General features: G+C 36.2%; 1 protein-coding gene across 1 annotated transcript in view; it reads left to right on the top strand.

Moving 5' to 3' along the window:
• The first annotated feature begins 1,827 nt into the window (after positions 1-1,827).
• Positions 1,828-17,909, top strand: part of LOC145673801 (NADH dehydrogenase [ubiquinone] iron-sulfur protein 3, mitochondrial-like) — a 116,567-nt gene continuing 100,485 nt past the window's right edge. The window contains exon 1 of the mRNA XM_081743563.1: positions 1,828-1,981. Coding sequence (XP_081599689.1) covers positions 1,924-1,981 — 58 coding nt within the window. The 5' untranslated portion in view covers positions 1,828-1,923. The remainder of the gene's footprint in view (positions 1,982-17,909) is intronic.

Here is a 17,909-nt window from a genome sequence, read left to right as displayed (position 1 = left end):
CAAAAAGCACAAGATATACTCACGAAAATATAAATGCCTGTTCGTCCGTCTCATTGCAATGAACCCATATGATATGAATGCGTGTGTCAGTTTTTGACGCCTACGAACCGAAGGGAAGTGTTGAAGACTTAATCAGTGCGACGTGATTAGACGCAAATACAGCCCTCGCCACCTACTCATTGCATTGTTTTCTTTCGTTGAAAGAAAACAAAGGACCCATTCTGTGTTACTGTACATTCGGCAGAGGAATTGATCGCAGAACTTGGGTAAACACGTAATTGCCAAGGCTAGAGTACATTTCTTTTTAACCTTTAACATGTTCGTAAGCTGGAGAGTGTAGATCTTGAGGTAGAAATGGAGCCATTGTTTATAAATATTAGGGAAGATAGCAGGAGCAGCGATGAGTCAACAAAGCCATGACGAAAGTGAATGAAGTAAATAGATTAAGAGATGAGTTTTTGGATGTGTTACTTCAACGTTTTATTTCGATTACATTGAGATGGGTACACTCATGTCCAAAATTATTGTCGCATATGTATAACTGTCTTCTTGTAAGAATATAATTTGATAATGATTTTGCAGGGTACTTTAAATACTGATACTATATGTGGAGTCGGGAAATGTATATTTGTGGTAAATTTCATAGGAAAAGAATACGAAAATTAGCATGAGTAAAACAAAATGTTGCTAAATGGATAAGAAAATTTTAGTTTCGTTTTATTGTTCTTATTTACTGCTCTTCTGACATGAAATTTGCCATATACATATCTTTGCCGATTATACACATACTAACATTATAAGAAATACCAAGCGAATTCGTTATCAAATTATATTCCTACAATAACATATTTATAGACATGCGACAATAATTTTAGACATGAGTGTACATGCATTAATATTTTTATGATGTTGTGAAAGGTTATAATAAATACTTTTTCCTATTACATTCTTATGAAGTAGGCTTCGCGCTACAAGCTTCCTGAACGCGACAACACTGCACGACAGCGTTGCCGCACTTCCATTTACTGTATGCTGTTTCTTCATATAAGCGCGGGGAATTTAAAGATTGGGCTGCAACATGGCTCACCGCTTAACGCAGAGAACATGTTGAAGTAAACATATTTTTTAAAAAAATAAGTACTCTACCAACTAAACCCTTTTTTGTTAATAGTTCCAAATATTTGGAACACTAGACTTCCAAATTTTCGAACAGTGTTTTGTACGTTTCTCTACCTACCATGGTAAAGGAGATCAGAGCGTCGTACATTTGTTTTAATTACACAAAAGATATCAAGTGATGAAAATTGAACTTTTCACAACTTACAGTTAATGGATGCATCTACGTATTGTACACAGGAAATTATTTCACGTGATCTCTTTTCTGAGATATAGCTCAATAAACATTGATCTACCAAAAAAGTACGAAAAATTACACACTTTTTCATTAATTTTTATTTTTTTCTCACTACATAGTACAAAGAAAATTTTTATGTCTTAAGTATTGAAAAGACAACATTCCAGCAATTCCAACGAGGTATGACAATGAAATATAAGTTTTGACTGGACATCACGGCAGCACCGCAAAGTCAGGGGCCTATCTTTATGAAATGGATAGTAGGTTTAGTGGGCAAACTGCAAGGTATCTATAAATAGTTACTTCGTATCCCAAGCCTTATTTTTAGGTAACTAAATATAGTTACTTCGTGTCCTAAAGGTTAATTTTATGTTATTGTAGGAACCGAATTTTTCAGCTTTCTCTCAGCGCAGAAGCTTCTTTTATTTTTTTCCTACCCATTTCTGGCCATTTTTAGATATTGATTTTAGCCACTTTTTCTCGTAAAGTGTTGGCAACACTTGTTGAGAAGAAGAGTACGCGATATATTCTGTGGTCGAAATTGAAGAACTGGTTGAGTCGGGTTGAATATGGCAAGCGTTTTGGGAAGAATCTATGGACAAGTGCAATCAGCTGTCTTCAAGAAAGGTAAAAGAATAGAATATTGTCATTCAGTTGATAGCTCTTAACGCAACATAGCGAGAAATTATTTATAATGGGTAAAATTAACGTGTATTTGTTGTAAGTCCCTAGATAGCTCTCTTGCATCTCAGATTTCAGTACAAATTAGTTTTAAATCAGGTCTTTAATTAACTGGAATTGCTCGTTTTTTATCTCCGTTGATGCTTCAATAATGTGAAAATAATACTCGACATTATTGTAGCTTAGATGAAACAAGAAAGGCGAATTGGTACTTTATACGGGATCAGGGGTACAGTTTTACTATACGGATCCACAGATTGTAAAATGTGCAGAAAAACTTGGGCAAATCTTTAATTTGCCCATTTTATGTCGAGAACAGAACCCAACCAACCCATGCGGGGCTTCTAACCGGTGAAGTTCTAGATTGCTGGTGCCTCTTCAAATTGAGCAGTAATAAAGACAGAAAACAACGTGCCCTGCGGGGCTCTAACCCGCCTTCACTCGCTTGCGCTTGCTCGGCAATACTGTGTAAATTAAATGTATAAACTTTAGTACAGAAAGAAACCAATCCAGTTACTAACCTACATGGGGGACCAGTAATCTAGATCCTTTCCCTTCTAACCCGTTCCTACTACTACTACAGTTATTTGTGATATGTATTCATATAGTAAGACTGTACGGGATCAAGATTCGAATACTGTTTATTTTAGGAAAAGGGAAATCTGTTCTCTCTCTCTCTCCTTTTTTTTTCTTTTTAAATTATGTGTCACTTGATTCGTTGAAATCAGTGTGAGTTAAAGGGATTAAAGTCGGCAGTCATTAGAGTGATTCTATTTCAAATCGTCCAGGATGGTCCACACGACTGTCTCAGATGTAGTTTATTTTTTAAAATTAGAAACTACATACAAAATTATTAGACCCCTATTTGGTAATAGTTAAGAACAGCTACTTCTCATCTCCCGTGCACGAGGATAGATCTTACTGCTGCACTACCTAAACACCCTAAGTACAAGGGCAAGAACTCAGTCTATTACCTACTTTTTAACATCCTAGATAGTCAATGAATAATTCCTGAAAGTATGGCGTTTCTCGTCCTTCCCTAAATGGGAAGTACGGCTCCTTAACTATAACCCCCTATTTTTTCTTTTTGCTGAAAAAAATTTTTTCTTCTATATACAGCCTTCCGAAATGGTTGCCCTCCTCTCGGATTGCTCGAAAAACTGAAAAAAAAAAAGTCAAATTAATAAAAGTTCTGTTGTAGAGAAAGAAGTGTACTTAGTAACATAATCGCAATAGCAGGAAAAGTACAAAGTTGTGTTTCGGTGGAGGGCCAAAATTCATCTATTGGTCTAATACGAATCGCGCAATTCATTCGCAATGTTCCCAACTTTGGTGGAATTTTTGCTAGCTTCAAACATTTTTTTCTGTCCTCACGATCAATATCATCCATCCGCTTCTAGCATCGAAATCTACTCCATAAGGTCTCTTGAAAATATTAAGGACTTACGTTTCTGATTATTACATCCTACGTTATAGTATGATGAAAGGCTGAAAATTTCATTAAGACGCCATGTTCGGACGCTATTTTCTCAAAGCCCCACCTTTTAAAAATCTGATTCTTTTACAACAGTTCACGCGGCTACAGCCCCTAACATTCGCAATTAATTATTGAAATTTCGATTTTTGTACTTGAAATGTAAATATTTCCTATGGGTATTTGTGTTCTATACACAAGGCGAATTGAAAGGGAGTATGAAAATTTTGAGAGATGAATCCTGACATCAAATCCAGTAGAAAAGTTCCTATAAACACAAGTCGAATTCCGCTTCCTTTTCGAGTTACAGGGTTTTCAACTCGGGACAAAATCGGCTCGCGACAATGGAAAAGAAAATATATGTTTCGCGTTAAATCAGAAACTGTGTGTTAAAGTTAAGATGAAGTTCAGGAAGTTGATTTGTATCAATATAATTTTTACGTGCGTTGCAGTTCGGTTCGCAGTGCTGCCAACTTGGTAGAATTTTTACTTGTTTCCGGATGACACTACGTTTTATATATATATATATTTGGTGCTCATTAATGATTGTAAACATCACATGAAGCACAATTTTCTCCACATCACCAGTTTTCGAAAACTTACATGTGTTTCATTAAAAGGTTTTATCTCGTGCGTTATTGATAGTTTGCAACATTGAGTGTGAATTTTATTTGATGTTTACCATCATTAGTAAAACCAAAATGTCGAATAAAAACTATGTATGTGTAAGTTGTCATAATAATAATGATAATAATAAGAATTTTTTTATTATTATTATTATTCCAGAACCTCTCGTAACTCCACGCATCAAGTTTGAACTTGTTCAAGAAGTTCTGCTGCAGCCACGAAACAGTTCATTACATGATTCGGTGTCGTGAACATCGTTCTAGTGTTTTTTGGAACCATGAAGATTGTTTTCACTGGTAACATGACATTGCAGTGCACTAGTTACTGTGTCTGTGAATAACAATGGAGAAGTTCTGTTGCTGTAAGGACCGTATTAAATGTGTTGATTATGCTAAAAGGCATAAGAAGATTGTTTACAGAAAGAATTCTCGCCAAAAAAATTATCTTGCGTTAAAATATATTTATTGCGTGCAGGGTGTCTGCCCAAACGTACTGTTAGGGGAGGATGCTTACTTGTGTTCTGTGCACGAGGTGATTTGAAAGGCAGTATGAAAATAATTGAGAAGTGAATCCTTCACCATAGTCTAGGTTTCACCGATAACGGCCGTTTTAATGGCTACATATTCATGTTTAGTATGTTAACTGTGTAGTTAAGCGTTTCCAAATCTACATTCAGAAAAACAAATTCTTCATCTTGCTGGTGCATATTTACATTTTCTTCCGTGGTCACCAATATCTCACATTCATGTTGTTCACGGTAAATATTCAAAGCACCCTTTATACAAATAATTATCCTCTCCTAATACTGCGTTTTGGCAGACGCGCTGTACATATATTTTACCGCATGATAAAATTTTTGTCAAGAATTCTATCTGTACACAATCCTCTTATGCCTTATCGAATAATCAACACACTTAATACGGTCCTTACTGTAATAGGACTTCTCAATTGTTATTCACACAAACACTGTAACTAGTGCACTACAATGTTATGTTACCAGTAAAAACAATTTTCATGGTTCCAGGAAACACTAGAACGATGTTTACAACACCGAATCACGTAATGAACTGTTTCGTGGTTGCAGCAGAACTTCTTGAACACGTTACAACTTGTCCAGCAGATATCACTTTGCTTCTTTAATAAGTTCGGACTTGATGCGTGGAGTTACGAGTCGTTCTTCAATAATAAAAAGAAATTTTCTTCTTCTTTATTATTATTATTATTATTATTATTACAACTGACACAGACGTAGTTTCTATTCGCCATTTTGGTCTTACTAATCAAGGTAAACATAAAGTAAAATTCACACTCAATGTTGCAAACTATCAATAACGCACGAGATAAAACCTTTTATTGAAACACATGTAAGTTTTTGAAAACTGGTGATGTGGGGAAATTTGTGCTTCATGTGATGTTTACAATCATTAATGGATATCAAATATCAAATAAAAACCACGTAGTGTGATTCGGAAACAGCTAAAAATTCTACCAAGTAGGCAACACTGCCAACCGAATTGCAACGCACGTAAAAATTATCATATCGATACAAATCAACTTTCTAAACTTCATCTTAACTTTGACACACAGTTTCTGATTTAACGCGAAATATATATTTTACATTCCATTGTCGCGAGCCGAGTTGGAAACCCTGTAACTCGAAAACGAAGCGGAATTCGACTCATGTTTGTAGGAACTTTTCTACTGGATTTGATGTCAGGATTCATCTCTCAAAATTTTTATACTCCCTTTCAATTCGCCTTGTGTATAGGACACAAATGCTCATAGGAAATATTTACATTTCAAGTACAAAAATCTAAATTTCAATAATTAATTGCGAATGTTAGGGGCTGTAACCGCATGAACGGTTAACGGATATTAAATACTTAGGTACTTCTCCAATAGTTGAAAAAAAAAAAAAAAAAAAAAAAAAAAGCGTCCAAATGAAATTTTTAGCTTTTCATCATACTATAACGTAGGATGTAATAATCAGAAACGTAAGTCCTTTATATTTTCAAGAGACCTTATGGAGTAGATTTCGATGCTAGAAGCAGATGGTTGATATTGCTCGTGAGGACAGAAAAAATAAAATGTTTCACCGAAGTTGGGAACATTGCGAGTGAATTGCGCGATTCCTATTGGACCAAGACAAATTTTGGCCCTCCACCGAAACACACAACTTTATACTCTTCCTGCTATTTCATTTTTTCGAGCAATCCTAGAGGAGGGCAACCATTTTGGATGGCTGTATATGGAAGGAAAAATTTTTTTCAGCAAAAAGAAAAAAATACGGGTCTAATAATATTGCATGTAGATCCCATATAAAAAAAAAATAAATGAAACCTGAGGCTATGATTAGGACCAATGGTGGTTTGCCTGTTTGCCTGGACAATTTGAAATGGAATCGGTCATTACAAATATGTTTATTGTTTGTTTACATCGTCTACGACGCATTCTTCCATAAGGAAACCATTGTGCAGTGTCTACTTCAAACCTGGAGTGTAGTATCGCACTTTTCTTCAGTTTTGCTCATATCCACTGTTATTCCGCATTTGCTTTTTACCAGGGTTGGCTGGTTTAAACCAGCTGGTTTTTTCGAAAAAAACATCTGGTTTAAACCAAAAAACGAAAAATGTTCCTAAAAGTGTAACTATTCGTAAAATCTTGATGGACACACATTTGTGGGTTATCACGTTTTACTCCCATATAATATTCGTACTATATTCAGACCTAAATTCCCCACTCTTTACTCAAAGACATTATATTACAAAAGCAACCTTTTTATGTAACTATATGGATGTTTCTTTTGTGATTTTTTTTTTTTTTTATAGTTTGTTGTTATTGTTACGCAACCCAAGGAAAATTCTAAACATTGTTTCGTTTTAATAATGTTTACTATTGATAAAATACATCGAAATACTGTATTTTTTTGGGAGGGGGGTCATACAAACTCCACGAGAGACAATTATTGAAATAAGAATCTTTGGTAACTGTTTATGTATAAATGGGTCAGAGCCAAAGTGGACTCAAATAATTCGTATCTTTATTCACTTTTCTTACTGATATGCAAAGTAAGTCGTTATATTTCTTTAACTTGGACTAATGAATTCGTAATGAACTGACTTGGACTAAATTAGTCCTTCTGTACTCTGTAGTGCTTTGAAAGTGTCCCTATGTAATTCTATATAATGGTTCCACTTGTGCAATTGTTTATCTTTTTGTCCTGTCCTAATGACTCTCGACGATTATATTAACAAATATGTAAAGATCAGTCAACGAATTTTTATCAGGAGTCCTTCGTGAGTGAGTCGGTAGACGTATCGCATTTTTGGAAAATTAGTCCAGGTTTCAAGTTCAAATGGAGGACAATTTCTCTTGGATATAAGCCGAGAAGCGGTTTGGATTCCGCTTTAAGCTTATGTGACTCCTTTCAGCGTAACCCGGTTGTTGCATACTAACACTAAGGCAAAACAAGCTTACTTCTGTCCATATGTGATATAAATACATAGAGCAAATTATTTAAAAAAAAAAAAGGTTTAAACCAAAAAAACTGTTTTTTTGGTTTTTTCAATAAAAACCATGGTTTTTGCCAACCCTGCTTTTTACAGACGCGCTGGCGCATGATTCCACCCGCTTCGTTTCTAGCTGTACCTGGGTGTTGACCACCTAGCATATATGGATGCATGTACTTCGTACTTGCTGGTTTTATGGCATATGTTTGCACTCAGTTCGTGGGTAAAGTAAGGTCTGTTTGCAAAACTATAACTTTCTTTACTGTGACGAATTTTGCCGGAAAAACTATGTAATTATACCAACAATGATGATGTCCTCCTAAAGTTTACCTGAACCAAGGAATTCACCGCCCCCCTCCCCCCTGCCCAATGAAACTGAACTCTCAAAGCACTAAGAATAGATTTAGAGAAAAAGACTGCACATATGCACTGAATTTGTAGTGGGACACAAAGTATAAATCTCCATCGAACGGGTTACACAATCCATACCATCTTACGGACGAAAAGCTCGACCCAATTATTTCCCCATTCACCTTAATTTAAAAACATGAATTAAGTTACTAAGTCGTGTTTTGGGAAGCTGCCTCTGATTTATGTGTAACTGTATATGTAGTAAAAAACAGGAAATCTTACGTAGGCATAGAAAGTAAGTCAAGGATTGAAACTGATACTTTTGAGGATTTGATGTAATATGGGTCAGAAAACATAACAAGTAAACTGATATTTTTCCACAAATATTCCTGCTGGTTGCCCTTATATAAACAAGCATACAGCAGACTTACTATCGAGATTTACACCAAGAAATATGCCACTGACTACAAGAAATAAGAATAGTGAAAGAATATTTTATCCGTTAGGTATAAATGATTTGCAAGATAAATTGAATCTAAACAAAAATTTCTTATATCTTTTGCTTAACATATCAGATAATAATGGAAATTTGTTATGTTTTACTAGAACTACCAATCATACTTGTATTTGCCCATAAAATCTTTGAGACCAAGAACGTAACTTTTTTGATGCAGATTTACAATTGGATCACAAGAAATTAATTACCAATAATATGTCTTCTTCTCATCTTAATAGTATTTTCACAGATCGTATTTTATAACTGACGTTGTACTCCTGCTCGGCGCATGACAACTTTAGAAGAGTGCACTTTTAAGGCTGTAAATACCAAGGATGTTTCAAAATAGAGGATCTGCCCATACTACAAAGTCGTGAAGCCATACGTCACAGTTTCGCCACACCTACTCTGTCCGCTCCGCGCCACTAAGATTGCAATGTTTCGAGCCAACAATCAAGGCGGAAGCGAGAGCAGCCAATCAGACGTGCCGATTCACACGATGCTCGGTTGTTTTTTTGACTTCACTGAGTTCATAGGAAGAAGATACGTATGGGCAGATCCTCTATTTTATAACATCCTTGGTAACTACAGTGTTTCATGCACATATATATAACTCTATGGCTTATGGGTGGACAAACACCGTGTGCGTGAGTTTTCTTTGGGTTCTCCCGTTTCCTACCACTTTCTTCATTCCACCATTTCATTCATTACTCATCATCACTGTCTCCTTTAGCCTAACCGGCATAACCGTGGGATGTAAAACTCAAAAATTTCATTTCATTTTCTATGGCTTATGGAACCCAGACGTTCAATGCTACGTTCACAAAAGCTCTCCACTGGCTTCTGTCCTTAGCAAACTGGATACATTTTCTACTTTGTGTTCCTATCTCTGCGAGATCCATCTTAATATTGTTCTCCCATCTGCGCCTAGGTCTTCCTAATGGTTGTTTTCCAATTGGTCTTCCAGTTAAAACATTGAAAGCGTTTCTACTTTCTTCCATTCTAGCTACATGACCTGCCCATCTGAGCCTTCTAGACTTGTTGACCCTAACAATGTTTGGTAAACCGTATAAATTATGTAGTTCCTCGTTATGAAGTTTCCGCCATTCCCAATTCCTGTTCCTCTTAGGTCCGAATATTCGTCTCAGGATCTTGTTCTCAAATACTTTCAGTCTATGTTCTTCTTTCAGAGTAAGCGCCCACGTTTCGCAGCCATATAGAACACCATGCATGATTATCGTTTTCTATATTTTAAGCTTCAAATTCCTCGACATAATTCGCGACAACAAGAGATTTTGAACTGAATAACAACATGAATTCCTTGCTTTTAGTCGACATTTAATTTCTTCGTGAATATGGTTTTCATCTGTTAGTATCAGGGTTGGCTGGTTTAAACCAGCTAGGCAAAAAAAAAAAAAAAAAAAAGAAAACCGTAAAAGTGTAAGTGTTTGTAATATCTTGATGAACACACATTTGTGGGTTATCACGTTTCATTCTCGTATATTATTTGTATTATATTCAGACCTAAATTCCCCATTTATTACTCAAAAAGATTATACTACCAAAGCAACTTTATATACATATATATATAAGTTTATAAATGTTTGTTTTGTGACTTTTTGTAGTTATTATTATGTAATTGCAATCAAAGAAAAATTCTAAATATTATGTCGTTTCAATGTTTACTATTGATAAAATACATCGAAATGCCGTACTTTTTGTGCGTGTGTGTGTGTGTTGGGGGGGGGGGGGGAGTCATACAGATCCCACGAGAGGCATTTAGGGAAATGAGAAGTATCTTTGGTATCTATTTATGTATAAATGAGTCCGAGCCAAAGTGGACTCAAATAATTCGTATCTTTATTCACTTTTCTTACTGATATGCAAATTAAGTCGTTGTATTTCTTTAATTTGGACCAATAAAAGTCGTTGTTAACTAACTTGAACTAAATTAGTTCTTCTGTACTCCGTAGTACTTTGAAATTGTCCATATGTAATTCTGTATAATGGTTTCACTTGTGCAACTGTTTATCTTTCTGTCCTTCTGAAATGACTCTTGACAGTTATATTAAGAAGCATGTAAAGATCAGTACAACGTATTTTTATCAGGATTCCTTCGTGAGTGAGTCGGCAGACGTATCGCATTTGTGGCCAATTAGTCCTAGTTCCGAGTTCAAACGGGGGACAATTTCTCTCGGATGTAATTCAAGAAGCGGTTTTTATTCCGCTTTAAGCTTGCCTGACCCCTTCCAATATAACCCGGTTGTTGCATAATAACATTAAGGTGAAACAAGCTTATTTCTGTCCATATATGGTATGAATATATAGAGCAAATTATTTAAACCAAAAAACCATGGTTTTTGCCAACCCTAGTTAATATTGATCGTAGATATTTGAAAGTATCCATTTTATCAAAAGTATTATTAAATATTTTAACGCATCTATAATTTGCTGTATATATGGTCCCGACGCACTTCCATGTATTAAGTTTTCTCTGCATTTACTTCTAAACCCATTCCCCTGCAAGCGTTTAATGAGATACCTCCATTTCTTTCTATTGTTCTCCTGTCATCCCCTATTAAATTTACATCATCAGCATATGCTATAACCTGAGGTGAATACCGTTCAACTCTAGGTTCTGGTTGCTATCTTTGATTTTTCTTATAGCGTATTCCAGGACAAAGTTGAATAATAATGGCGACAACGCATCTCCTTGTTTCAGGCCATTTTCGACGTGAAAGCTCGTGGACAAAAAGTTTCCTACCCGGACTTTACTTTGGGATTCATTTAAACATATCTTAATTAATCTAATTGGCATTCTCGGTATTCCAGGTTCTTTAAGAACGTTGTATAATGTTTCTCCCCTAACCGAGTCGTAAGCCTTTCTAAAATCAATAAATACAGTGAAACCTGTCAACTTGGCCACCTGCTTATCTTGGCCTAGTTCGTCTTGAACCTGCATTTTCCCATAAGACATTCGTTACTAAGTACTCTATAAGTTGGCCACCTATCTATCTTGGAAGTTAGCCACACTGAAACAATGTTTACCCTATGATGATAATTATAAATTTACCTGCATATCTTGGCCACGAAAAATACAGTTTTGTTATTTTTCTTAACTCTTTCCAATTCCCGTATGAGAGGCAGATGTTCTGTATTTGTGACTGGACACAAAGAAACATAGATTCGCACGATTTGTTCTTGGAGGTCAATGGCCAGAACAGTACCCTCATAAAAGGGTGGTGAAGGAAGATGTGAATAAGAAAAAGCACGTACAGGAATTCAGGAAATGGTTGTACGTATTTGTTTACCCTGTCTGTTTTGGTAAAACCATTAGCTATATCGGCTCCTTTCATCAATGGGAAGCTTTAGTAATTCCGGAAAATTCTCAAGGTTAAAGCTCAATTGTCATTTATTGGCACCTGACTGCATGTCAAAAGGTATAGTATCGGAGGTTTTGAGATATGAATTCCCTCAAGATTTTCTCAAAACATCTTTTGCTCTGAAGGAAACACTTCTATGTCATTAACAAGAGGTAGTTAACTACAATATTAGAATGTGCATATCTGCCAAAAAGAATAAAGCAAATATGTCTAGAATGGACCACCATTCAGTAACAACTGAAAAGAAGTCATATAAATTGCATATGAATTTCTCAATTTATAACTTAGCTTTTCTTGTTTTTAATCTGAATAACTCAGTGTGCTATAATATCAATTTCAATAAACTGCGTACATACACTTCTATTTCATGGTTGTTTGTGTTATTGTGTTTTCAATCCGAATAATCTAATGTACCAGACTATTTTTCAGGAAGAGAAAGGTATGCATATATAATAAACATACTATCAAGAGCGCCGATCCTGGGGAACCGTGGGGGCCCTGGCCCCCCAAAGCTCATGTGGCCTTTATTTTATTTATGAGTATACAATATTTTGTATAATTTGAGTGCAATTTGTCTTAAAATCTTCATATAGATATATACTTCTGCATCTGAATGGACTCCCCAAATTTATAGAGAAATCGGCGCTCTCGCATACTATAGTAATATTTTCTAATACTGTATATTTTTATGATTACTCTATATAGGCCTACGTTATTTATAAGTAGCTGTCGTGCCACTGCTTATTAAAATTTTACAATTAAGTAGTACTAGAAATCCTATTCTAAAAATACACAAATCACATTTATTTTCTGTAAGTTGGCCACCTGCCTAAGTTGGCCACTTTTCGATGGAACCGATGGTAGCCAACATAGACAGGTTTCACTGTAGTTCATGTACCGGGGTATTGTATTCCCACTTCTTTTCGAGTACTTGGCGAATGGTTAATATTTGGTCGATAGTTGATCGATTTCGTCTAAATCCGCACTGATAATGTCCAATAATTTCATCTGCGTATAGGGTCAGTCTTTCTGGTAGAATATTTGAAAGTATTTTATAGGATGTTGACAGAAGAGAAATGCCTCGATAATTATTACAGTTAGTTTTATTACCTTTCTTGTCAATTGCAACAATAATTGATTCTTTCCACTCTTGTGGCAATTCTTCCTTGTTCCAGATAAGGAGAATGAGTTTGAGTATCTTGTTCCACAATTTTTCGCCTCCAGCTAGAGTTAACTCAGCTGGAATTTCGTCTACACCAGGAGATTTGTGTTTCTTTAATTTCTTTATAGCGGTTCCTATTTCTATTCTGTTAGGTTCTGGAATATACGGTTTGCGGTGTATCTCCTTTTCTCCACGCACATTAGTTTTTGGCTGCGTGTTCAGCAGATCGTCAAAGAAATCTTTCCATCTATTTAAGATGCTATCCGTATCAGTGAGAACTGTTCCGTCAGCTTTCTTTAACATATAAGTACGAGGTTGATAGCCTTTCTTAAATTTGTTGATCCCCTTATATATGTCCCGAATGTTTTAATTTTTGCTATTATCTACAAGTTCCTTAATTTTAGCTTTCAAAAATTCGCGTTTCTTTGTTCGAAAGGTTTTTTAAGTTTCCCGCCTGATGTCTACGAAATTTTATGTAGTTATTTCATTCGGATTTTGTAGCCAACGTAATTTTGCCTGTTTTCTCTTCTCTGCTAGTTTAATGTATTCCTGGTCGGACCATGGTTTGTTCATATGTATTTCCGCGTATCCCAATTTTTCTTTTGCTGAAGTTTTAATACTATCTCTAATTTCAATTCAAATGTCCTCAACACCAGTGCACTCCGAATCTTCTAAAGCCGAGGATCTATTCGAAACTTCAATCTTGTATTCCTCTCTTACCTGGCTCTCTTCTAATTTCTTTAAATTAAATCTCTCCGTTTTCGGACATTGAATATTACCTTTATTGAACTACAATCTCTCTTGTATTATCGCTGCTACCAGGTAGTGATCAGTATCAGAATCAGCCCCTCTAAACGACCGGACATCAATTATGCTAGATTGCCTTCTTCTATCTACTAAAACGTGATCAATTTGATTATGTGTTTTTCCGTCTGGTGAGGCCCATGTGTATTTATGAAGGTCGCGATGTGGGAATTTTGTACTCTTCACGATTAGGGTTTTGGATGTTGCAAAGTTCACGAGTCTAACACCGTCGTCATTACTTTCCTTACGCAGACTTTCGTTCCCATAATCGGTTTGAAAATATCCTCTCGTCCTATCTTCGCATTCAAATCCCCTAATAGAATTTTCATATGGTATCGCGGGAGTTGGTCAAATATCCGTTCCATTTCTTCGTAAAAAACTGTCTTTTATATCGTCATCCTTATCTTCTGTTGGGGCATGTACATTGAAACAATAATATCACACTACCGATCCTTAAGAGTAATAAAAGGAAGTCTGTCAGTAACAAATTCAACCCGCTTAATTGCTGGTAATGTTCGTTTGTGAACGAAAAACCCTGTTCCTAATTGGTGGTTTTTATTTCCTTCCTAGTAAAAGAACGTAAAATTTCCGGAATTAACAGATCCATTTCGTTCCCACCTAACTTCCTAAACTCCTACTAGGTCTATCCTGTATTTCTCGAACTCACTCGTTACGGATTTTAACGTGCCTGCTTTATAAAGACTTCTAACATTCCATGTTCCAAATCTCATGTCCATTTTCTTTTGCTGAGGTCGTGCCAAGTTACCAGTCCTTGTCCGAGGCTTTTGTGAATATTTCTGAACAAGTGCTTTTTAGAGAATGAGGTTATTAGCCTTACCAAACCCCCAAGCTGGAGGATCACTCCTAGTCGTCTGTCCGCGACTGCGTATTCAGTATATTCGCAGCTAACCTCTATATCTAGAGGCGTTCTCCTCGATCCGCAATCTGAGGACGCGCCATGCTGTGGTGACAGGAACCCACGTTACACGGGCGCACACACACACACATATTATATATATATATTAGGGTGGTCAAAAAAAATTTTTTTGGCGAATGTAATTGCGCATAGTTGCTAATATTGTTCTTTTCCGACAATCATATTTTACTGCAAAAAATCAACTCAATTGGATAATATTTAGGGGTCACTCAGGCAACACGAATTTTTGCCATAGGATGCATATAATTACGTCGTATACGAGACATATTGGAGGTTTAAAAATTCAATCCTTATAATGTAAATTGTACTTTTTGCCCTACAAAATGAATTATTTATTATTACTAAAGTTGCAAATAGCTATTACCAAAATTACCATTTATTGATTTCAAAATAAGTGAGATACCTCTAAATATGCAGTTGCTGCTCATTTTAAACAGGAAAAATAAGATTATTAACGAAGTTAGTAAATTTTCAGTGCTCTTTCGAGCGTCTGAAACACGCTGTCTGTGGTCCTCAACAACCTGAATTAGGCTTTGCATTTCACTTTCCTTCTTTGTGATTGACTCATTAAAATTGGACATAAGGGCCACTGAACGTTCAGCAGCATCGTTGACAACGTTAAGTGACTCGACGATTCGTTTCTCCTTTTGGAATTTGTCCGAGTTACTCCAGTGCTCGGGATCACATTGGAACATGAAATTGATGTCAACTCGAAGAAAATGTAAGGCGCAAAGATAGGCTGAATTAATCAAATCATGAAGATTATTTGTTTCTAAGCCGTGGCATTCTGTGAGTTTTATGCTTCTTGAACACCAATTTTCTTCACAAGCCTTAAGACGATTTATAATATTCCGCTTGTCCTCGAAAGATAACTTCTCAGAGAAAAGTGAGAGTGGAACTAACTCTGCTTCAAGATACCACAAGTGAGTTTGAAACTTGTTCATTGCAGATTCAGACACAGATTTATTCACTATGGCGTATTCTTTGATCTGCTTGAACAGAAGTAAGTCGTTGACGGGGGCATCACATGTCTTGGGACACGAAATCCATACTTTCACGTATATGAGACTTGCAAATAAACACACTTCCCGCAGATTTTTTTCCTCTTTGATTGTAAACTTAAACATTTCGCGGAAAATTTATATCTTGAAGCAGCGTATTACCTTTCCCATCCAACAAGCTATATGGTAAACACCTGGTGACTTGAAACGAAAGGTACTCCTTTGGAAATTCACCAAGTATCAACAGGCAAAACTATCATTTCTTTATAATCATCACGGGGAACATAGTTATTATCTTCCTTATGTAAAAGACAATTTTGTAGAAACATAACTTCATTTTACAGTGTTCGTACATATGGCATGGAAAGGCGTTCGTCTTCCAGCGCCTTAAAATTATAATGCTTAAGGTTTGGTCAAAACTCTTCGAAACGTTGAAACAGTGGAATATTTGGACCTCTAATATGTTCTCCAAAATTGTGGAAGGTGCATAATTAATTAGGTGAAATTTATCCTTATTTTAGACGGTACCAATCATAAATATAACCCCGTTTCTCTTCCAGTCGTGGACTTATATGTCTTATATTCATGCCTACACTAGAAACGCCATTTCAGGCACGTAGCCAGGGGGGTATGGACCCCCCCTTTGAAACCAAAAAATGGAAAAATTAAGGAAGGATTAAACAAGAAAGAAACGAGAAAAAAAGAATCAGCGTTAAAAATAAAAAGCTACAGCAACAAGCGTTTGGTTACTCTTTCTTATGAGCAGCTTTGTGTGGAGGAAACGGGGGGTGTAAATTAAAAATGAATATTGTTGTAACGGGGTTATTTCATGTCACGGACCCCTTCTCCTCTTCCTATTACGAAATCCTGGCCACTTTAATGTTGTTTTTGGATGAAATTCAGAAGCATTGCACAAAACAACGAAAAGGTCCATCACCGCTTAAATGCGAATACGTTCAATATTTCAAATAACAGGTATGGAGCATAATTGAAGTCTTTGAGCGACCTCTAAATATTTTTTTACCGCGATGAGATTTTTCATTCAGTATATTTAGACCATATGGATCAAAATTGACAACTATGCGTTTAGATCAGAGACCCTTTTTTCTTTACCATTCTATGCTGGACCACTCTAATATATAAATGAAAAGGGTTAAACTTCCGCAGACGGCAGCCCCAGATAAAACACACACGAACCCGTTTTCAATGCTGTTTTACTACTTAGTCCTCTTATTTTAATATACTTTACCTACAATTACTCCTGTTTGATTTCCGGCGTTTACTTTTCACTGTTAATCAGAAATATTTCTTACGTTCATGCTTCCTTTGCTCTTTCCTACACCCGTATGCACCTATTTAGTTTTACAGCACAAAGTTAGTAACTTTCAAGTGTTAAGTGTGGCAAACTACGCACTACTGAGAAATTACAAAAATCCTTACAATATTACGTAAATAAACGTTTAGGAGTTTCGGGATTGGTGCCCCATATCAAACATATGTTCCTGGGATATTAAAAGTTACAAAATTCATACAAAAATAATACTTTCCTGCGTGCTTTCCCATTCTACAGGTGCATACTTATATAAATATAAAATGCATTTCCCTCAGCATAAGATGCAATAACTGAGGAGCTACATTACAAGTTGCAGAGTGACTTCAGGAGGGCTGATCATAAATGAAGTGTGGGCGTATGCCATAAAGCCTACAACCCACAGAACACGAACCAATATGTGCTAGGGAGCCAGTAAAAGTCATGAATGCTATCTGATCGAATCAAGGCAGGAGCGGAGCAGGAACGCCCGCGATGTATTTTCTTACATGTTCAATCCTATTATGAAACCGAGTAACCTATTCATCCATGGATATTACTAATTCTTTGCCTTCCCCTTCACACACACACAAAGTGGGATAGCACCTATCTTGCCTCATTTCAGAACATTAGATACAACTCCCCCTCTTAGTTTCCGTTCTGAGGGCCGCGGTAGCTCAGTGGTAGAGCGTTCACCTCTGGTGCTTGGGGTTCCGGGTTCGATCCCAGCCCCTGTCAACTGAACTTTGTGGTGGACAAACACCGTGTGGGTTTTCTCGGGTTCTCCCGTCTCCTCCCACTTTCTTCATTCCACCATTTCA

The sequence above is a fragment of the Thermobia domestica genome, chromosome 17 (genome assembly GCF_964235325.1).
Source record: "Thermobia domestica chromosome 17, izTheDome1.hap1.1, whole genome shotgun sequence".
NCBI classification, from domain to species: domain Eukaryota; kingdom Metazoa; phylum Arthropoda; class Insecta; order Zygentoma; family Lepismatidae; genus Thermobia; species Thermobia domestica.
Note: the sequence above shows the minus strand (reverse complement) of the source record. Positions and strands in the feature narration are given on the sequence as shown.